The sequence below is a fragment of the Bemisia tabaci genome, chromosome 9 (genome assembly GCF_918797505.1).
Source record: "Bemisia tabaci chromosome 9, PGI_BMITA_v3".
NCBI classification, from domain to species: domain Eukaryota; kingdom Metazoa; phylum Arthropoda; class Insecta; order Hemiptera; family Aleyrodidae; genus Bemisia; species Bemisia tabaci.
In genome coordinates, this window is record NC_092801.1 from 5,187,569 (window position 1) to 5,210,521 (window position 22,953).

Below are 22,953 nucleotides of genomic sequence, written 5' to 3' on the forward strand. Positions count from 1 at the left end.
AATCAGTGCGCGGGCAGGTGACCGCTAGTGGCGGAGGAGCCGCCACAGGATTCCCCTCGGTTCCAGACGGAGTCTGTAGCGGGGGTTGTAGTAGACTGAAACAGTATCACCTCGGGTGGCTTCATCATTGGTGATCGGCAGGAGCAAAATCTGTGCGTGCACCGTGCCGGCGGACTGTTGCAGTGGCAGAGGTTTCGACAGCGTCCGCAAGAAGCGCAGATTTGTGGGTGGAAAGATCTGTCGGCTTCGTATTGGATGATTGGTGGTGCGTGTGCTAGAATTTCCGGTGGAACGAGTTGCAAGAATTGACGTTCCACCGTGAAGGCTGCTGCTTTCGGTTTGACCATGTTTCCCGCATTGGCAGGTAAACCGTTAGACACCTTGGGTTTTGCAGGTTTACGAGGCTGGTAAAGTCCTTTTCTGTTGCGCCCGATAGATAACCCAAATTGACGGGCGTACGTGGCGAAGGAGAAAGTCCGCAACTTTTGCCTGCTAGAGGTGGGTTGGGCAGGTAGAGGTGATGTTGCGTGCGGGCTTCTCCTTGGGACGATCCACGTGTAGGAAGGCGGGGGCTTGTGACTTCTTGAAAAATTGACTGCTTTCTGGAAGAGGATATTGACATCGTTACGCTGCATGATTGAGAAGGATCTGAAACAGAATTTGCGGTTAGAGCTTTTATAAGGCAAATGAGAGAAAAAGAAGAAAAACGACACTTTACTGGTGGGGGATCAGGTCGGGGAAACGGAACTTAACTCTCCTCCTGATCTTGTCGTGTAAGGTTTCAGCGGTTCTTCGGCTTGGTTTGAACTTTCTGTTCTTTGGCTCGTTTTGTTTGGCTTTGCTTGCTCTGGATTCCCTTTTTCTTCTTTTTCTATATAGGCCGGTTTTAATCGGTCGATGGAGACAACGGTTTCTTTGTTTTTGACAAGAAGCGTAAACTTTTTGTCGTCTCTTCGGATGATTTTATGAGGACCGGTATACGGCGGCTGTAATGATTTCCGAGCTTCGTCTCGTAGAAAAGCATGAGAACAATTTGCAAGGTCTTTGAAAACAAATGAGCCGGGCATTGAGTGGTTTGAGGAAGGTGTTGGCCTCAGTGTCGCCATCTGGCTTCGCAATTTGTCAGCGTATAGCACTGGTTCCCAGATTGGTTCATTTGAGGAAACCAGTAACTCTCCCGGTAGTCGGAGGGGCTCGCCGTAGACCATGTCAGCTGCCGAAAGGTTGATGTCCTCTTTTAGAGCAGCTCTGATTCCTAAGAGGACGATTGGAATTGCCTGGACCCATGTGAGTGTTGGATGGCACATGATAGCAGCTTTGAAGTGTCGGTGAAAACGTTCCACCATGCCGTTTGCTTGAGGGTGATAAGCTGTTGTCCTGAGGTGGGTAATGCCAAGTATCTTCTCCAGTTGTTTGAACAATTGCGATTCGAACTGTCGACCTTGGTCACTGGTCAACTTGATGGGACAGCCAAAACGGGAGATCCAGCAGTTGAGCAAAGCTTGAGCTACTTCTTCGGCAGTTATACCTTGTAGCGGATGAACTTCTGGCCAACGTGAGAATCTGTCGATGACGGTGAGACAGTACTTGAATGATCCTATTAACGGAAGAGGGCCAATAAGGTCAATGTGGATGTGTTGAAATCTGCCTGAAGGAGTGGTAATTGTACCAAGTGGAGAATGCACGTGCCTTGAGACTTTGGATGCTTGGCATTGCAGGCAGTTTTGAGCCCATTTTCTGCAGTCTGACTGGATCTTTGGCCAAACGTAGCGGGATGCTACTAGCTTGCTGGATGCTTTGATGCCTGGGTGGCTGAGGTTGTGAAGAGAGTTGAACAGTTTACGCCGTAATGGGTAAGGAATGTACGGTCTCTCGTTTGCATCGCAATAGATTTGAGTAGCTGTGCCAGGAATTTGGATCGGCTTGAGATTGAGTGAATTTTCTGACTGAAGGAGTTGTTTCAGCTCGTCATCTGTCTCTTGGTTTTCGGCTAAGATTTTGAAATCTATGCTGCCTGTTGGAGCGACGATAGCCTCTATGCGTGAAAGTGTATCAGCGACGACATTAGCGGAGCCTTTCACATACTGAATGTCTGTTGAAAATTGAGCAATGAAAGAGAGGTGGTTGAGCTGGACTGGAGGAAGCTTTTCCTTTTTCTGATCGAATGCCGTGATTAGTGGCTTGTGGTCAGTGTATATTGTAAAGACCTGGGCTTCTAAGTAATGTCTGAAGCATTGAATGGTCCCGTAAATTGCGTATAGCTCTCTGTAAGGGGTGGGCCAACGTTGCTGGCCAGGAGATAGTTTCTTGCTGAAGAAACCTAGCGGCTGCCAATTATTTCCAACTTTCTGTTGAATACTTCCTCCAATTGAAGTCTGAGAGGTATCTGTAAAGATAGCTAATTCAGCGTTTGGATCTGGATGGGCCAAGAGAGTTGTTTCGGCTAGGTGATCTTTGCACTGTTGGAAGGCTTCTTTGAGTTGAGGTGTCCAGTCTATAGGTTGTTTTCCTTTCTTTCCTGCCACTGCTGCGTGAAGTGCTGCCTGGTACTTGGCTGCTTTTGGTATGAAAATTCTGAAAAAATTTACCATACCTAGGAAGCGTTTGAGGCCGCTAGCTGTGGGTGGCTCTGGAATCTCTCTTAGTGCTGCCACTTTGTCTGGTGGTGGTCGGATTCCGTTTGCAGAAACTTCATAACCGAGGAAAATGACTATTTCCTCGAAAAATTCGCTTTTAACAATATTGATTAAAATGCCGTAAGCTTCGAGGCGTTTAAACAGTATTCTAAGGTGTTTCTCATGCTCCTTTTTGTTTTTGCTGGCGACTAGGATGTCATCTAAATAGCTATAGCAGAAGTCCAATCCTTGGAGGACTTCGTCCATGAATCTTTGGAACGTCTGTCCGGCGTTACGAAGTCCAAAACTCATATATAAAAATTCAAATAGGCCGAAGGGCGTAGTGATAGCTGTCTTCTGAACGTCGTCTGGGTGGACGGGAATCTGCGTGTACGCTTTGACGAGGTCGATTTTTGAAAAAATTTTGCAGCCTTTCAGTTGTTGCGAGAAATCATGAATGTGGCGTACTGGATACCGGTCTGGGATAGTTCGAGCATTGAGGGCTCTATAATCGCCGCAAGGACGCCATTCGTCTGACTTTTTGGGAACCAAGTGAAGTGGTGAAGCCCAAGGGCTTTCTGAGCGTCTAATCGTACCTTCTTTCAGCATGCCTTCAAATTCAGCTTTAGCTACCTTCTTGAGTTCTGGTCTTAAGCGTCTTGGACGAGAGAATACTGGTGGGCCAGCCGTGGTGCGAATATGATGAACTGTGGAATGTGGCGTGTCTGGCCTTGGCGTGCATGCTGGACGGGTCAGATTTGGAAAATCAGCTAAAATGGAACACTTGTGAGCAGATATTTCTTTGATGCTAGTTTGTCTGATGTTCGCTCTGTGTCCAGGTGTTGAAAGGTTTGTTACACCGTCAATTAGCTTTGTGTCATGGCAATCTGGTAGTAGATGATATTTTGCCAAGAAATCTGCACCTATGATAGGAACATCAACGTCTGCTATAATAAAACGCCAGGTGAAATCTCGTCTAAGACCTAAATTTAAACACAGGGGCAAATGCCCGTAGGTGTTTATAAAAGAGTTATTCGCTGCTTTTAGCTCATATTTGGTAGGATTGAGTTTGCCAGGCAAGAGTCGCCGTGGAAAACAGCACATATCTGACCCGGAGTCTATCAAGAATCTGTGATTACTATTTCTGTCCTGTATGAATAAGCGGCTAGAAGCAGCGGGACAATCAGTTGCCGCATTTACTGACTGTCCGTTTCGTTTGTTGCTCTAAATTTGCATGGTTGCTCGCATTTGTATGCCTTCTGACCGAACCTGTCGTGATAGAAACAGAATCCGTTTTTATTTGGCGAGCTCTGCCGAGAGTTAGATGGGTATCTCTGGCGAGAGCGCGATCTATATCTAGGTTTGTTCTTTTGCAAGCTTTGTACTTGTTTCGTCAGTTGCTCCATTTGGGAAGCCATAGCAGCGATTGCTTTCTTCATCTCCTCGAGGGAGTCGCTTTTGTCATTTCTTATTACATCAGATGTAAAATTTCGAGAGCTTGAACTTGTGGCGCAGACTGATTTAGCAGCGGGTAATGTTTCTGCTATACGGTCTGCAATGGTCGCAAGTTGCGTCAACGTAACTGAATCGGGCTGGGCTTGAAGGATGCCCTGGATACTATCAGGCAGTCGCTGCAGCCACAGAGTTTTCATGATATTATCTTGGATTCTTGTATTGCCTGCAAGTGATTGTAAGCGTCTCAAAAATTGAGACGGGGTAGAGTCGCCTAGTTCTACTTCTGCCATCAGTTTTCTCACTCGAGAATTCTCGCTGAGCGAAAAACGTTCAATTATTTCAGCTTTGAGTTTGGAATAAGGATTTACAGCTGGAATTGTGCGTATAAGATCTTCGATTTCTAATATCCACTTGCCTTCGATTTGGCCGACAACATAGGCGTACTTTGTGGCCTCAGATTCGATGTTGTGAATCTGAAAAAGTGGCTCGATTTGGTTGAACCAGAGGTCGGGTTTCTCTGACAAGAAAGCCGGTAACTTAATCTGCTTTGATGCTTGGTTAACGAAAGCTGGTGTGGGCGGTACGCTAGATCTTACGGAATCTCTCATTTTCGCTAGCTCCGAGTGGTAGTGGGCGATTTCTTCTCTCATCAGCTTCATCTCATCCTGCAAGATTTTGTTGCTTTCTGTAGCTTGCTGGAGTTGGGCTACAGTGTCAGGATGCTTGGAGTGGCCGCCAGTGTCTTGACCTTCTGCTTGCTTCTTGGGTGGAGAGTGCAGGACCATCGTTGCCTACTGAAAAAAAAGTTAGCTCATTCAAATCACGTCGAGGTCACCACTATAGGCTTTGATGGCCAAGGTGCTCGGGATTGGTGGCCCTAAAAAGGGCCGTTTTCAAAGAGTGCGGCGACGACAGTTGGCGAGTCGTCTTCGGCTGGACAGGGTGTTCGGTCGGTACGGCATAGACAGGTGGACGGCCAGGTGAGAACTGATTGATGCGACCTGGTGGACGGTCAGGCGTAGAATAGATGCTTGATCAGGCGCGCCGGCTGATTATATAGCCGGCGGCAGGTAGGTCGCCGCCCAATCAGTGCGCGGGCAGGTGACCGCTAGTGGCGGAGGAGCCGCCACAATGTGGTTTCAGGCAAAGCAGCACGAAGTGATATTATTTCGCCAGAGAGCCAATGGAAGCAGTGCTCTGAAGGCTCTCACAGCGTTCTTCCTTAGATACTGCCGTGCCAAGGAAGAACGCCATATGAACATTCAAGAGTTGCCAAATTGCCCCGGATAAATCGTTTATTTTCGAACAAAATTATGCATTTTTTCCCTTGAAATTTCCAGACGTTCTAGATAAAATTGCGAATAAAATTGTCCGAAAAAATTGAAGAAAACTAACTACAATTATCCTAGTAAATTGGGTTTTTATTGAAGAAAATATGGCAACGTCTAAAGGCTCATACGACGTTCTTCCCATATAGTACGGCAGTGTGCATCTCCCGCAACAGCAGCCCGCCCTCGCTAATTGATAAGGATAGCTTAGCGTGCGCTGGCCGTTGGGCCGTTGGGCGAAACGGAATGGTGACCTAATCAAGCAAAGTGTTTCAAAGTTAAGAAAGACGCAAGATGAGCGACGGGGCGAGGAAATTAAAATGCGCCGCGCGAGGGGCGTCGGGGGGGGGGGGGGCGAACCAGTGGAAACTAGTAAAGAGTGCATTAAACTTTCATCGACCTTCACTAATCACTATCATCGGGTTTTGTTTCGACGCGACGCACAGTGGACCGAGCCGATAGGAGAGGTCGGACAAAATTTGAAAACTTCGCACGCTTTATAACTCAGCACTGAAAAAAAAAATCTCTGTGTATTTACTAAGAAAAGGGTAAAATTGCCAAGGATTCGGGGTTCTATTTGATCTTAGTTTTTTCTTGGTAAAATTACAATTTATGGAATCGGTAATTTTTCCGAGAAATCTCGGTAAAATCATTGAACTTTCTCGGGAATTTTACTGGACCTTGGTAAAAGCGCCAATATTTTCTATCGACTGTGGTAGAATTACCGAGATAAAATGGCAAAGTTACCGGGAATCGATTACCAATGAAAGTGGTATTCTTACCTGAAAAAAAAAAACAGTAAAAATACCGGTTTTTGGGTAAGCTTACCAGTCTGTCTGCGTAGAATTACCAATAATTGGTAAAAAAAAGTGAGATGGTAAAGGTACCAACGGACCGTGGTAAAAAACGCCGAGAATTTTTTTTTCAGTGCATGTGTTCATACTAAACTTAGAAGTTCTAAAATCGGTTCTATTGGTTTCCTCTCGCGAAATTTTCTTCAAGAAGCACTCCTTAAAGTTTAAAATGTGACGCGAAATAAACGTAAAAATTTGCAGTTTTCGTAAAAAAATTTATGTGCGACTTCTCTGATTGACTCGGTCCACTGTGCGACGGCACGGACGCGACGACCATCCATCTTCGGGCGACGTCGACGGGGGTGTCATGGCAGATTGTTAACATTTAGTGCTCCACTTCCTCCCGCGCCGGGCATCGGAGCCTCCCCATTCGCGAAGCTGTACAGGGTGTACCGAAAATAAAAATCCAGGGGTGCAGAAACTGCTCGATCGCGCGCAAATTCCGCCACTTAAAGGTACCAAAGAATTACTGAATGGACCATTAGACAAGGTACGAATTTCAGCATTCTGATACATGTTTGGTAACTAAAATTTCACGTAGAACACGATGCGCACATAGAAAATTACCGAAATCAACTCCTTACGAAGATATTTGATGATTCTTGATGCGTAAATTCAAACCACCCGCTCATGAAAACTCAATGCTCTACGTGACTCACATCGCGCGCTTACCGTTATCATGACAGTCTCTACGATGTAAAAAATCTGGCAACCTCAGTCTTGACGCTTTGGCTCAGTTATAGCAAATTGCTTATAGTTTGAACAACACATGGTGGGAAATGAACATTGCTCGATTGAGAGGCTTGCAGAAACCATTGTACTGCGCGATTTGACTCGCGTAGAGCTTTGAGTTTCTTGTGACCGGGCAGTTCGAATTCCTTGTAGCCAATGGGAAATAAAAACGTTAATATCTTTGTTAGGAGTTGGTTTCAGTAATTCCCGTTGTGTGAATCGTGTTCTACGTGAAATTCTGATTAAGAAACATGTATCAGATTGCTTAAATTCGTACCTTGTCTAGTGGTCCATTCTTCTGCTTAAGTATGAGGTAATGAATTGTTTGGAAAGGTACTGAAAATATACCGTAAAAGTACTTTTTATTTTCCAGCCAGTTTTAATAGACACCCATTCATACGACACAAGAAAACCGACAAGGAAAGTTGGCAGTTTCGAAAACGCCTCCAATTGTGGCGTGATACCTCACGCATTCCGAAGAGTACGAATAGTTGTATCTCTGCGCCTTAGCAACGCGACGCGAGATTAATATTGAAGTAGCCTTCACGCTGGCCTTGTCTGTTTTCCTTTGCCGCTATTGCAGTTTTAACCGCATAGTTCAATGGAGATGTTGCATGAGCGAGGAATTTGCAATTTGACTATTGATTCTTATGTAAAAGTTGGCGAGGAACACGATGGTGCCACTGGGTTTCTCTGGAATCATCTCCCAAGCTCAAAAAAAACTCTCAAGTTGAGGCCAAAATGGAGGGGATATCCCACCCTACCCTGAGAGTCCACCTCTACATGAAGACAAACTCTCCATGCTGAAATAGGGAGCAAATACATTAGCAGTAATGCCGGAATTTCAGTTTTGGAGTCCCCAAATAAAGTGGCAGCCCTGTCAATGTATATGCTCCCTATCTTTGCACAGAGAGTTCGTTTTGATGTAGAGGCGGACTCTCCGGATAGCGTGGGGTATCCCGGCCATTTTGACCTCAACTCGAGAGCTTTTTTTGAGCTTGGGAGTTGATTTCAGAGAAAACCAGTGGCACCATCGTGTTTCTCGCCAACTTTTACATAAGAATCAATGGTCAAATCGCGAATTCTTCACACTTGCAACGTCTCTATTGTGGAAGGAGGGAAAATTTTTGGACCGCGTTAAACAGAAAGGAACCAATAACAATGCAAGCCACATCAACCATTACCAAAGAGCGACGCCAAAAACGACCGTTTTTTGGCACAATTTGGGCCAGAAGGGATTTTTCTGAAACCGGGCCCAAACGATACCTTATGATACCCTAAAACTGTGGTAAAAATTTTTAGCTTGAGTATACGCACCGTTTTTTGAGAAATGGGGGGGCAAAGTTGCCAAATCGCCATCATTCTGGACAGCATTTTTACAGCAAAAAGACGAGAAAAATGGACGAAAAAGTTACACTATTGATGGGTTTGGCTGTAAATGTTCTTATTGAGCCCCCGTGCATGTAACTGTGTTCAGTTTCAAAAATTTTGGACGTACAGTGGTCCAAAATGGGGAGAAATCGTGGACAGATAAGGAATTCTTTGTTAAACTTTTTAAAAATGGAAGTAAAATTGTTGGTCTCCTGCAGAGATCATGGATCCAATGTTCTTATCGGTCTTCTATGCATTCAATTGAGTTCAGTTTATCAAATTTTCATCGCACAATGGTCCAAAATGGAAATCACTGGACAAATTGAGATCTTCTGCCTAACTTTTTAAAATGATGTACGACTATTGGTCCCCTGCAGAGATCATGGGGAACAATGTTCTTATCAATGCATTCAATTGGGTTCAGTTTATCAAATTTTCATCGCACAATGGTCCAAAATGGAAATTAGTGGACAAATTAAGATCTTCTGTTGAAATCTAACCTAACCTAACCTAACCTTTCCTAAATCCTTAGAAAGGATTTATGATAAAGTATTATTCTAACTACAATTATTCTCTGACAACTAACTAGGACAAAAACCACCAGTTAGCCGGATTTTAAGGATCTAAAAGCTAAGTTCCTCCTGAATTACCGTTTCCAGACCTCATTTGTTCAGTTTAAAACAGTGAACATGGATAGCTTTTATTGGCGACTAACTTATTTTCAATTTACACCTTTCGAATCTAGTGAAAACCCTCATAGTTTCATGTTATTTTTCAAAAATTTCAACAGAAGATCTTAATTTGTCCACTAATTTCCTATTTTGGACCATTGTGCGATGAAAATTTGATAAACTGAACCCAATTAAATGCATTGATAAGAAAATTGTTCCCCATGATCTCTGCAGGGGACCAATAGTCGTACATCATTTTTAAAAAGTTAGGCAGAAGATCTTAATTTGTCCACTGATTTCCCATTTTGGACCATTGTGCGATGAAAATTTGACAAACTGAACTCAATTGAATGCATAGAAGACCGATAAGAACATTGGATCCATGATCTCTGCAGGAGACCAACAATTTTACTTCCATTTTTTAAAAAGTTTAACAAAGAATCCTTATCTGTCCACGATTTCTCCCCATTTTGGACCACTGTACGTCCAAAATTTTTGAAACTGAACACAGTTACATGCACGGGGGCTCAATAAGAACATTTACAGCCCAAACCCATTAATAGTGTAACTTTTTCGTCCATTTTTCTCGTCTTTTTGCTGTAAAAATGCTGTCCAGAATGATGGCGATTTGGCAACTTTGCCCCCCCATTTCTCAAAAACGGTGCGTATACTCAAGCTAAAATTTTTACCAGAGTTTTAGGGTATCATAAGGTATCGTTTGGGCCCGGTTTCAGAAAAATCCCTTCTGGCCCAAATTGTGCCATTCTTGGCGTCGCTCTTTGACAATTTTATTTTTTACATGACAACTGTTGTGCGGATCCTCGTGCAAATTTCAGCGTAATTTCTTTATAGTACGAAGCTAATTCCTTAGCATTTTCAAAGGAATCCACACGAACGTTCGCTCGTAAAAAATTAGATTGCCAAGTTAAATTTGGCAATAGCTGATTCGGCTTCGTTCCTTTGTGTTAAACGTAGTCCATTTTCGGGTCAGAAGTTGATAATCAAAGGAAAGAAAAGGGAAAGGGTCGTCTTTTTCTAAATTGGTGGGAAATTTTACGGAAAACTGATGAGGAAAATATGGAAAGCGAAAGAGGGAAAACTTAAAGGGCCAGAAGTCGAAAATCAAAGGAAAGGAGAGGAAAAAGATCCTCCTTTTTGAAATTGGTGGAAACTTTCGTGGAAAACTAATGAGAAAAATGTGGAAAGCGAAGGAGGGAAAACTTCAGAGTCAAAAGTCGAAAATCAGAGGAAAGGAGAAGGGAAAAGTCCTCACTTTTAAAATTGGTGGGAAATTTTGTGGAAAACTGATGAGAGAAAAACGTGGAAAGCGAAGGAGGGAAAATCTTTAAGGGTCAAAAGTCGAATATCGAAGGAACAGAGAGGGAAAAAGTTCTTTTCTTGAAATTGGTTGGAAAATTTGTGGAAACTTATGAGAAAAATATAGAAAGCCGGCGAGTGGGCGCACTAGACACCCTAAAAGTGGTGGGAAATTTTGTGGAAAACTGATGAGAGAAAAACGTGGAAAGCGAAGGAGGGAAAATCTTTAAGGGTCAAAAGTCGAAAATCGAAGGAACAGAGAGGGAAAAAGTTCTTTTCTTGAAATTGGTTGGAAAATTTGTGGAAACTTATGAGAAAAAATATAGAAAGCCGGCGAGTGGGCGCACTAGACACCCTGATCGGGAACTTCAGGGAATTCACGAAAATAGTTTTTTAAATGAAGTTAAAGTAAGTAATGTAAAATTTCAGTAAAAAGATACCCGGAAAGGGTTTCCCAAGACGAATATTTCGACGGTTTTTTAAGAGTCCCCCCCCCCCCCAATTTACGAGTGTTATAAAAACATGTTTTAACAGTCGTTGTCACAAAGGAAGGAAACTTTCACTCCAAGAGGGAAAATTTCGTTTACATAGCTTTTCTACTTTCAACAAAAAGTAGCTTCCTCGATGCGACGAGAAATCGTCGAGGAAATAATTTTCTTTTTCGCAACGAATCCAATTTCTCCCAGTGCGCTTGTGACTCGGCTAGATTTTTAATAACTTTACTTTAACCGACCATTGTTCGCATCGAGTATTAAAAGTAACGTTTACAGTAAAACGATTAAGGAGACACTCGGACTCTCAAGGTGATTCACCAGGGACGAATATTGCCGTGCTAAGGAAGAACGCTGTATGAGCCTTCAGACGTTGCCTAGTTTCCCTCGATAAAATCAAATTTACTGGAAAAATTGTGAATATTTTCCCCCAAAATTCTCCGACAATTTTGTACGAAATTGTATCTAAAATATTTGAAAATTCCAAAGAAAAACGTGCATGAATGCCGCCAAAAATGCACGTTTTATCGAGGGAAATTTGGCAACTCTCGAATGTTCATACGGCGTTCTTCCTTAGCACGGCAGAATAGCTAAACGATTTATCTTGGAGGCACTAACGAAGCGTAAACCAGAGATTTACGAGACAGCGCCATTAATCCTACCATTCGCGCTGCTATAAGGTGACGAGACGTTGGACAAACAAACTTACCTCGTCTAAAGCTACGAGTGGCTTGTCCTACCTCACTCAACGGCCGAAAGAGCGTGTCTTTTCTCCGAGGAAGGAAACATGGGTGATCAGTCAATAGAAGCGGCTTGGATGACAAGGTGCACAAGTGCAATTTTTGAAAGAAACTGAGGTCTGAAAGCTTTTAACTGAAACTAGGCCTCAAATGTAGTTTCAGGGTTGCCTCAGCCAGGGAATACCGATAAAACCGGAAAATGTTGGGGAATTTCAAAAAGTCAGGGAAAACCTGGAAATGTTGGGGAAAATGATGAAAATGTCAGGGAAAAATTTGTCAATTCACCTTCATTTGCTTTTTAGAATGGGTTTGATGTTTTGAACAACAAATTTTGTCTAAAAACTATTTCAAATTATGCCTTTTTAACCATCTGGCATATCTTCAATTGCCAGGGAATTTTACTCAAATGTGACAGAGAAATCAGGGAAATATCAGGACATTTCATCTTTCAAATTCTGTGGCAATCCTGAAACATGGATGCTCATCCAACAGAAGGGCGTGGAGGACAAGGCGCATAAGTGCAGTCCCTCAAAAAAATGAGATATGAACGATTAAAACTAATAAAACTAGTCCTCACAAATATATTTTGTGAAAAATTCATACTGAAATCCTATTTCTAAGCTTCAAGAAGTGAGTGAGAACTTTCTTTCTGCCATGAGTCTCAATGTAACTTTGAAACTTTCAACACGCATTTCTTGTAAGAGCTAAACCTGCATTTCTGCAACTTGTCCCCTGAATCCCTCAGTAGATGTTTTTGCGGGGAACAAGAACACCTTTGGCCAAAGTGGGAAATATTAAATCTTCTTGTCTTTTCCCTCCGACGAGCGCTCGTTTCGTTTCCCGATTGAAATCCTTCATCGGTGATTTTGGAGTGAAATTCTGTGCCGAAGTGTATGTAGCGGCTAACAACCGCGTGTGATATGCGGAGCGGAATGTGCTCTTTTGCAAAGTGTCATACGCGTATATGGTGCTAATGGGTCAGTTGCGCTGATCACGGAATCGTGTTTTGATGCTTAATTTTTGTAGATCAGCTAAATATAATTAGATCTGTCCAAACCGCAAATTTCTACGTTCAATATTAACCGAAATATAGCCCATTGAAAAGTCGGGTTTCTGACGTCATCCATTGCGGTAATAACATGCACCCGCGGTTTCTTCAGGGCCAGATTTACCTACTAGCCGCCCATGGGCCGCTATAGTATTTTGCCGCCCCCTTCTTATTCGTTTTGAAACATCAATGAAAACCATCAAATGAACGTGCCAGTGGGGGTCGGATGCATGAGACGCGTTTACTAGTGTTGAACACATTTTTTGGGAAAGTCCTGTCAACACTACTAGCAAAAGTTCACGGAACTTTGCGCGAAAGTTAAGTTTCGTAAACCTGTGTGGACAAGGCCTTCCATTCATAAGAAATGAACGAAAAATTATGAAAGAACAAACATAAATGTGGATTAATGATTTTAACTTATAAGACCTCGCGCCTCGCAGACCGCACTGTGTTTGACGCAATGCGTGAAGTATTCGTGCAGTCTTGTAGGCGCTAATATGTGTTAGAATTACGCCGATCGCCGCGCCGAGGGCTTCTCCTTTTCATCTCAAGTCCTCGTCATAATTTCTCTCTAGGTAAGTCGCGCCGTTCCAGGCCAAACTGCGTGTTTGGTTTCTCTCTTAACTCGACTAATTAAAGGCGCTGTCTCTTGTATCACTGAAAGACGACAAAAGTAGAAATTACTATACTCTCAGAAAATTAGAGATTTTGTCACCTTTTCTCGTTTGTAATTTTTTTTCTAAATCAGAATTTTTTTTATGCTTACATTTGGAAAACTTGCAAAATTTGGCGCCCCCTATGGATTTGCTGCCATGGGCCGCGGCCCATGTGGCCACCCCCTTAATCCGGCCCCGGGTTTCTTCCACCTTGTTTTCATCCAAGTTTCACGTCGAGTAACCAGTGCATCACTGACTGATGAAAGCAAGGTGGAGGAAATCACGGGTGTCACTACCGCGATGCATGACGTCAGAAACCCGACTTTTCAAAGGGCGATATCTCGGTTAATATTCAGCGTAGAAAGTTGCGGTTTTGACGGATCTTATTATTTTTAGCTAATCTGCAAGAATCAAGCATCAAAACACGATTCTGTAACTAGCGCAACTGACCCATTTCAATTCCGAGCACCCATATCATTCGGGGTTTTCGGGCGCTGTATAGACTTCGGCATCGAAATTCATTCCTCGATTTCGAAGGGTGTTCCATCCGGAATAAATGGACTGCATTTTGCAATTTGGAATTATAAATTCTGGCTCTTCTGGGAAAACACTTGTGGGCATAGGGAAACGAATGGCACATACGTTGTTATTAAACCGGGCTAGAATTTATAGTTCAAAACTGCAAAGTGCAGTCCAATTTGAGTTCCTAATATTTAGTTATATTCTTTACCGCTTGTTCAGTTCTCATTCTTATAAATAAAAATTATCCATTTGCTAGATACAACCCTAGCTTGAGCACAATTGAGCTATGCCAATAAAATCGCAATAGCGGTAAAGGATAACCGACAAGGGCAGCGTGAAGGCTACTTCAATATTAATCTTCCATTGCATTGCTAAGGCGCAACGATACAACTATTCGTACTCTGCGGAATGCGTGAGGTATCACGCCCCAATTGAAGGCGTTTTCGAAACTGCCAACTTCCCTTATCGGATTTCTTGTGTCAAAGGTAGTCCAAATGAGGATCCCGTTTCTGAGGACAACTTCTCCGGTTTTTTGCAGGTTATTCCCGGGTCCCGATCTACCAAGACGACAGGACGCACGTCATTGGAGTGCTCATGGCCAAGGACCTGGCCGTCCTGGACCCAGACGACAACATCCCGGTCAAAAACATTTTACAGTGTCACCATCACGAGCTCAGCTTCGTTCCTGTGGGTACCAAACTCGACGTCATGTTGAAGATGTTCAAAACAGGTAAGCATCCTTTCGTTTCCCCATCATCGGGCCTGCATCTCGCAATTTGGAACTACAATTTCTGGCTCATACATGGAAACACCTATCTACTTAGGAAAACCAATGGCACGTGTGTTGTCTCTCTAATAAGTCAGAAATTGTAGTTCCTAATTGCAAAATATAGTCTATTTCGTCAAGGCAAAAGAAGGGAAAGAGGGCCTGTGCGTGACGTCATTTGAAAAACATTTTGAAATTAGGAACTACAATTTTTGGTTTATCCGTGAAAACACCTATCTACCTGGGAAAACTAATGGCTCGCGTGTTGTATCTATAATAAGTCGGAAATTGTAGTTCCTAATCGCAAAATATAGTCTATTTCGTCAAGGCAAAAGAAGGGAAAGAGGGCCTGTGCGTGACGTCATTTGAAAAACATTTTAAAATTAGGAACTACAATTTTTGGCTCATCCGTGAAAACACCTATCTACCCGGGAAAACTAATGGCTCGCGTGTTGTATCTATAATAAGTCGGAAATTGTAGTTCCTAATTGCAAAATATAGTTTATTCCGTCAAGGCAAAAGAAGGGAAAGAGGGCCTGTGCGTGACGTTATTTGGACTACATTTTGCAATGAGGAACCACAATTTTTGGCCCAAGAATGTGAGAACACTTATGTGCGTAGGGAAATTAATGGTGCATATGTTGTTTCTAAACTGAGACGAATATTTGAGTTCGTATCGCAGAATTTACCCCTAAAAATTCGATGCGAAGTGCCGATTTTGTTGTTGTTTGAAAATTTGTTTTTGAAAGTTTTGAAAGTTTTTTGAAAATTTTAGTTCTTATCGCAAAATTTACCCCGTAAAATTCGATACGAAGCGGCGATTTTTTTAAGTTCCTTCGAAACGAAAATCTTTGTAAAAAAATCTGAAAAAGTTTGAATCTCGTAATTTAGTTAGGGGGTCCAGCAAAAACGTAATTTATGAGGTGCAAATCTGCGTGGCAAATACGTGACAAGAGAAGTCTCAAATTTCAGAGTGACGTGCTTTACTCCTGGCCTCCATTCTGCCGTGCTAAGGAAGAACGCCGTATGAACATTCGAGAGTTGCCAAATTTCCTTGAATAAAATGTTTATTTTTGAGGAATATTATGAATATTTTCCCGTGAAATTTTCAGACACTTTAAATCAAAATACAAACAAAATTATCTGAGAAGTTGGCAGAAAAATATTCAAAAATATTCTTGAAAATTAGTGATTTGCCAAAGGAAATTTGGCAACGCCTGAGGGCTCATACGGCCTTTTTCCTTAGCACGGCAGCATTATTCTGTGCTTCAGCATCTTATTATCAGAAGGAATGTCTTTTTATTCGAAATTTAACAGCTGTTTTCATTTTTTTCATCATTTTTTTCATCGTATTTTCAATTTTATTTGTTTAATTATTAATTTATTTATTTTTTAATCTATCACGCAAGTTTTACTTAATTTTTACGTAAAATTTGAAAAAGACGTCCTCTTGTTCTATACAGTTGAAGAAATTTTGAGTTTTTTTTAATAAATTCTTTTAGAGTCACGGCTGCTCAAATTGCTCTCTTCCAGGGGCAGATCCAGCGAATTGCCAACAGGATTTCCTCCATTTAAGCCTATGATAAATAATCGATTCTTTTTGAAGCACCTGACCCCTTCAAGAATCGATACATTGCCATAGGTATAAATGGAGAAAAAATAATTTTGCCAATTTGTCGGACCCCCAATGCTCTTTTCTTAGATTACGTTTCCTGCCGGAACCTGCCTGACCTCTTAATGAGGTTTTTACGGACGGACTACTTACGTTGAAAGTCAACAGTGCGCGATCGCTTGGGGTTGGGGTGTGGTGTTGAATCGATAATTTTAATGGCCCTCGATGTAGAAGCTACAAGCACACACCAAACTTCAGACGCATGTATAGACTTTGATATTGAGAGCAGAGGACAACTGGACTACATTTTGAAATTAGGAGCTATACATTCTGGCTCGGTTTAAAAACAACGCACGTGCCATTAGTTTCCCTATGCACTTAAGTGTTTTTTCAGATGAGCCAGAATTTATAGTTCCAAATTGCAAAATGCAGTCCAACTGTCTCTCAGTGGCGAAGCGTGATCGATCGATTATCAATATTTCCCCGTTTGAAGCTATGATAAAGAATCGATTATTAACGTGTTCGTAGCGAACACCTTATCGATCCTTTTCTATATGTTTAAATGACAGTTAAATCGATATCGTCACCTTCCAGGCAAAGTATCACAAGCGCCATGCGACGTTTACAAATTTCCGCCGCCATTTTATTTTTTTACAGAGAAATTGTTCAACGAAGCTGTCCGAAAATTTCACTGAATTTTCTTTGTGCTGCCGATAAAATATAGTGAAATTTCCAAACAGATTCAACCAACAATTTCTCAGTAAAAAAATAAAATGGCGGCGGAGATTTTTAAACGTCGCATGGCGCTTGTGATACTTTGCCTGGAAGGTGACGATATATCGCATAGCACGCCTCGCCACCGCTGTCTTTCCCGCTCATTTTTCCTCTCGGAATAAGTTCGCCAGGGAAATCAAAGGGGGAAGTTTATACCAGAAGAGCGTTGCCACATTTCAGAATAAAATTCTTCTTATTCACATCGCTTTTCGACAAAAATTATTGCACTGATGTATTGCACTATTACTATCACTTTTGAACAGCCTATGCTATGCTAGACATTTTTCTTAGAGTTCTGCACAGTTCTCTGTAGTAATTATAGAGAAAAATCGCGTGCTCTGTCCTTTTCTTACAGAGAGAATTCCCGTGAGTGTCGAAATGTGATCAAGTTCCGACATTGATGCGGACTTCTCTATTTTATAGTAGAATATTCGGATCCGATTGTTTTTTTTTCCTAGAGTACCTATACAGGGGGAGCACATATCGGTAATTTTGAATTCAGGTGGTTGAGCTCTTAGGGTCCAAAAGAGTAGCCAATATACATGCATGAACTCAATTTATACAGAGTGAATTATTATTACAATTGTCGCGACCCGACGTCGGCCAAGCACGTATTTGACTAATTTTTGCATAAATTCACTCATTTTTGCGGAAGAACGCTCATTTATGAACATTCTTGGCAATTTTGGTTTGATATTGGAATTTGAACTTTCGTGATAGCGAAGACAGCAGTAGGTGTCAAATTTTTGAAATCGAGTTTCCTTCAAAGTTCGTCTAATCTATTTCGTAGATAAAATCATATCAGATAAAATCATTGATATAGCTAAAACAGCAAAATTCATATTAATTTAATGAAAACGAGACCTATGAGAAAGCCGTTATTGCGCCAAAAATGATGTAGTTAGGCAAGACAGCAGTAAGAGACATTATCCCTCCAGAGAGCCAATGAAAACATTGTTTCGAATTAGAATGCCGCCCTCTTCTTCCAATTTCTAACCTGAAAATGTGTTTGTTGTGTGTTCAAAGCGCGACCACGAAAGCATGCAGAAGATAGCACTTACGGCTGTCTTGCCTAACAATAGCCTAGCATGAAAATGAAAAATACCCTTTTTATGTGATTGAAATAAAATTGGTCGATTTCTAATCATCCAAACGATTTCTAGGAGTCTTCCGGACGATTACTGGCAATTCGACAAGAAACGGAGGCTTTTCCAATTAAATTTTCTGCTCAGACGCTTCTGAACCCGGTTTCTGAAAACATCATTTTTGCACTCACTGCTTTCGTCGCTATCTCGGCAGCGCAGTGGCTTATGCGCAATGCGTGAAGTATCCATGCAGTCTTGCGGGCACTAACAGCGCGCACCGTGCAGTACGCGCAATGCGTGAAGTATTCGCGTAGTCTTGCAGGCGCTAACAGCGCGCACCATGAAGTACGCGCAATGCGTGAAGTATTTGCGTAATCTTGCAGGCGCTAACATTGCCGTGACTATAATTGAAATAAAATCGGTCAATTTTTAAGCATCCAAATGATTTCTAAGAGTCTCTCGGATGCTTATTGGCAATTTGACATAGAACGGAGGCTTCTCTCAATACAATTTTCCGCCCCCATGCTTCTGAGTCCGTTTCCTTTTAACCTCTTTTTTGCACTTACTGCTGAGGCTAAGAACTGAGGCTTCTTTTAATAAAATTTTCCGGTTAGAAGCTTCCTAGCCCGTTTTCTCGAAACTTTATTTTCGCTTCTACTGCTCTGCTCTCTTCGCTATCATGGCAGTGAGGACTCGGCAGTAAAATCTTTCGTTTTCATAGGTCGGCTGTTATTTTGGACCCTAAAAGCTCCATATTTCGACATGGCCTTACACTGAAAAAAAATTCTCGGCGTTTTTACCAAGGTCCGTTAGTACCTTCACCATCTCACTTTTTTTTTACCAATTATTGGTAATTTTACCAAGACAGACTGGTAAGCTTACGTAAAAACCGGCATTTTTACTGTTTTTTTTTTCAGGTAACAATACCACTTTTGTTGGTAATCAATTCCCAGTAACTTTGCAATTTTATCTCGGTAATTCTACCACAGGCGATAAAAAATATTGGCGTTTTTACCAAGGTCCAGTAAAATTACCGAGAAAGTTCAATAATTTCAATTATCGAGATCTCTCGGTAAAATTACCAATTCCATAAATGGTAATTTTAACCAAAAAAAAGGGATAAAATAGAACCCTGAATTCTTGGTAATTCTACCCTTTTCTTAGTGAATACGCCGATATTTTTTTTCAGTATACTCTCCCTACATAGGTACTCTACTTTTTTCAATCTTTGTCAATGAAAAAAATCCTGACGAAAAGACAGTCAATTACCTACACGAGATTTCCGAACAATCGATTGAGATACGCTTGAGCCATCTGAATATCGACGGTGAAACTACCAAACCACGTATCTCGGTTTGCGACGTCGCAGACTTCCTGTCATACTTTATTTTTTAAATGAAAAGCTACTTAACGTCCAGTCTTGAAAATTTCCGTGATTTTTCCTCTTCGTGCGGAGAAAATTCTGTGAAAATTTCAAGGAATGATATTGATTTGGTCTACTTCAAAAAAATAAAATGTGAGCGGAGATTTTTAAACACCGCAAACGAGATACGTGGTTTGGTAGTTTCACCGTCGATATATCCGCTGTCTCTTCATTGCACGCAAGGAGCAGTTTGCGCTTCAATCAATTTTATCAACTCGAAATATCAACCACATCGACCGCATGCATAATAATTACACGATGTCTTGGCACTTACAGTGATCATGGTTCCCGCAACGCTGCCCTGCTAAGGAAGAACGCCGTATGAACATTAGAGCGTTGCCAAATTTCCTTCGATAAAACGTTTATTTTTGAGGAAAGTTATGGATATTTTTCCTCTAAATTTTCAGGAACCTCAGGTGAAATTGTAAAATAAAGTATCTGAAAAATTGGAAGGAACACTGGAAAAAAAACACATTGGATCTGAAAACATCGACAAGAAAAAATACTCTTGATTCAATCAGATTCAAGCTTAAATCAAGAACCCAGCCTCTTAATTTGAGCGGATTTCCTTTTGATTTAAGCTTAAATCGGATTGAATCAAGAGTATTTTTCCTCGTCAATGTTTTCAAGAGTCTGGACTCTAGATCCAATGTGTTTTTTTCCAGTGAAAATACTCACAAGTTTACCAGGAAATTCGTGTATCATCAGGGGAAATTTGGCAACGCCTAAAGGTTCATACGGCGTTTTTCCGTAGCACGGCAGAAAGGTTGTCAGCCTTGTTTTTCTCAAGGCCTAGAACTGCTGCTAGTACCAATATTTCTACTTGTCTTGTTTCGATCAACTTGATGAGTATTTTGGCACGCGTTTAAGGGCTTTGCTTGTTTTCTAGGCTCAACGCCGACGATAATACTGTCGTGCTAATTGTAAGTAGTAACTCCGCCTGAGGATTCGAATGTTGCCTAATTTCCTATCAGAAAACATTTATTTTGTAGGAAAGTTATGAATATATTTCCTCGAGATTTTCAGATCAAATTACAAACAAATTTCTCTGAAAAATCGGAAGAAAAATTATTGCAGATTTTCCCGAAAATTCGTGATTCTTTAAAGGAAGTTTGGCTACGTCTGAAGGTTCATGCGGTGTTCTTCCTTAACAAGGCAGAATTGGATTGCATTTTGCAAAAAGGAACCACTAGCATTGCAATGATGCTAAGATTGTGCAACTTCATCCTTTGCAATAAAATTGCGGAAATTGTGAAAAACTATGAAATTTATATGGTAATTTTTGTCTTAAATTTACATTTTTTAGCGAGTAAAATAGAAAATACTAAGGGATAATCGGATTTTTCCTCCAAGACAAAAGAAGTTGCACAATCTTAGCAACATTGCAATGCTAGTGGTTCCATTTTGCAAAATGCAATCCAATTGTTGCTACTGCTTGTACATGGAATCTATTTAAACTAGTTTACGCGATTAAGATTCCTCTAAGCATTCTCTTCCCTCCGCAATTTTCGCGTTCGAGTCATTTCGGAACACCAGAGGCGGATCCAGCACTTCGGCAACAGTGGATTTCCTCCATTTAAACCTATGCCAAATAATCGATTCCTTTCGGAAGCGTTGGAGCACGTGGCCCCTCCAAGTATCGATACATTTCCATAGGTTTAAATGGAGGAAAGACAATGTTGCCAATTCGCTGGATCCGCCAATGCTGAATCATGGTATCAATGCCGCAAAAGTATTTACTTACTTAATTCCTCATCAATAATTATCTCGTCGAATTCTCATTTGAAACACCCGGAATTCTCTTCGTCCCGATGGAATTCCTACAATGAAAATCGGAATTCCTTAAGATAACAGGAATCTTAGTTGTAATAAATAGAAACTCGACGAGGAAATCATTAACAGGACATTCCCCCGGTCGCTGTGGGAAATTTTTCTCCGTGCCATAGCGTAAGTCTATTTTAAAGCCTACTCAAGATTGCCAAATCTAAAACTCAACATAAAGCTAAAGTAACTGTTTTTATTTGCCGCGGATCAAATGGAAGATATCTACAAAAACCATACGGTTGTTCGAGACAAAATGTCCGTAAATTAATACACGTCATAAATTACGTCAGGCTGAAAAGAACTTCCAACCCCCCTCCCCCCCCCCCCCCAGCCACGGATGCGTCACGCAAATCTACACCCCGTAAATTCTGTTACATTTGGTGGCCCAAAAAAAACAAAATTGGAAATTTTTGTCTATATTTAAACCAAAGTGAAAGGAACCATGGTATGTATCACCGATGTGGATGCCGAGCGCCACGTGGTTTTTGAAGGGCGATACCTTCGTAAGTATTGGACTTGGAAAGGTGTTGGAAAAGATTTAGGTGATTGCTTCTTGCCGATTTAAAAGAAATCGTAAAAACACGAGCTCGTGGCCCAGAGTATCGCGATTTTATCTACATCGATGTATTGCTATATCATCAGATGAAAAATTAAAATTTCTATAAAATCGCGATTTTATCGACGGCGATTTATCACAATATTATCGAACAAATAATTCGTGATAAATTAGCATGAAATTTCGATTTTACAGAGAAAAAATTGCGACAAGATTGAGGATAATCGCCCTGGTGTTGACAATACTAGCGATTTTAGCGTCAAAAATCGTAAAAAAATCGCAACTCAATTTCATAACAGCGCGATTTTTCTGTTGAAAAATGCTACCTAGGACCAGCGCTTACTGGACCATTCTTAGACCACTAGATTCCAGTTAAATCCAGTTATGTCCAATTATGTATACGGTTGTTTCCAGAGAGACACTTGCACAATCTTCGCAGCATTCAGATGGCGCTTACTTTGTTTTGAATTTTTACTTCTCATTTGTCACGCACCTCGAAAAATCAGGTTGAAAAAGCTTTCCTCAGCAGTTTCGGGCTGCGCTGAAGAAAATAGGAACCTACTCTGCCCTGCTCAGGAAAAACGTCGTATGAACATTCGAGAGTTGCCAAATTTCCTTCGATAATTCAAACGTTCATTTTTTAGGAAAGTTATGAATGTTTTCCCTTGAAATTTTAAGGAACTTTAGGTAAAATAGCGACCAAAATTACCTGAAAGATTGGAAGGAAAATATTCAAAATTTTACCAGGAAAATTCATGTTTTACCGAAGGAAATTTGGCGATGCCTGAAGGCCCATACGGCCTTCCTCCTTAGCACGGCAGTACGGGTTGCAAAAAAAAAAAAAAAAAAAAAAAAAAAAAAAAAAAAAAAAAAAAAAAAAAAAAAAAAACACCGATTATGAAGCCGAGTGAACTTGTGAGCCGTAATAGCGGTATCTCCTATTTGTGATGGGATTATTCAATTGAGGGGCTTGCAGGACAAGGCGCATAAGTGCGGTTTTTGAGAAAAATGAGATATTAATGATTTCAAGTGTAAGTAGTAGTGAAAAATTCGCTCCCAAATCCCAGTTTTTACGCATCACAATGTCAGTTTGAACTTTCTTTCCGCCACAAG

The 22,953-nt window shown here is 41.3% G+C and overlaps 1 protein-coding gene across 1 annotated transcript in view; it reads left to right on the plus strand.

Moving 5' to 3' along the window:
• Window positions 1-22,953, plus strand: part of LOC109035923 (unextended protein) — a gene marked incomplete in the record, with an annotated part of 100,330 nt that overhangs the window by 63,339 nt on the left and 14,038 nt on the right. The window contains 1 exon segment of the mRNA XM_072304190.1: window positions 14,339-14,530. Within this exon segment, the coding sequence (XP_072160291.1) occupies window positions 14,339-14,530 (192 nt within the window).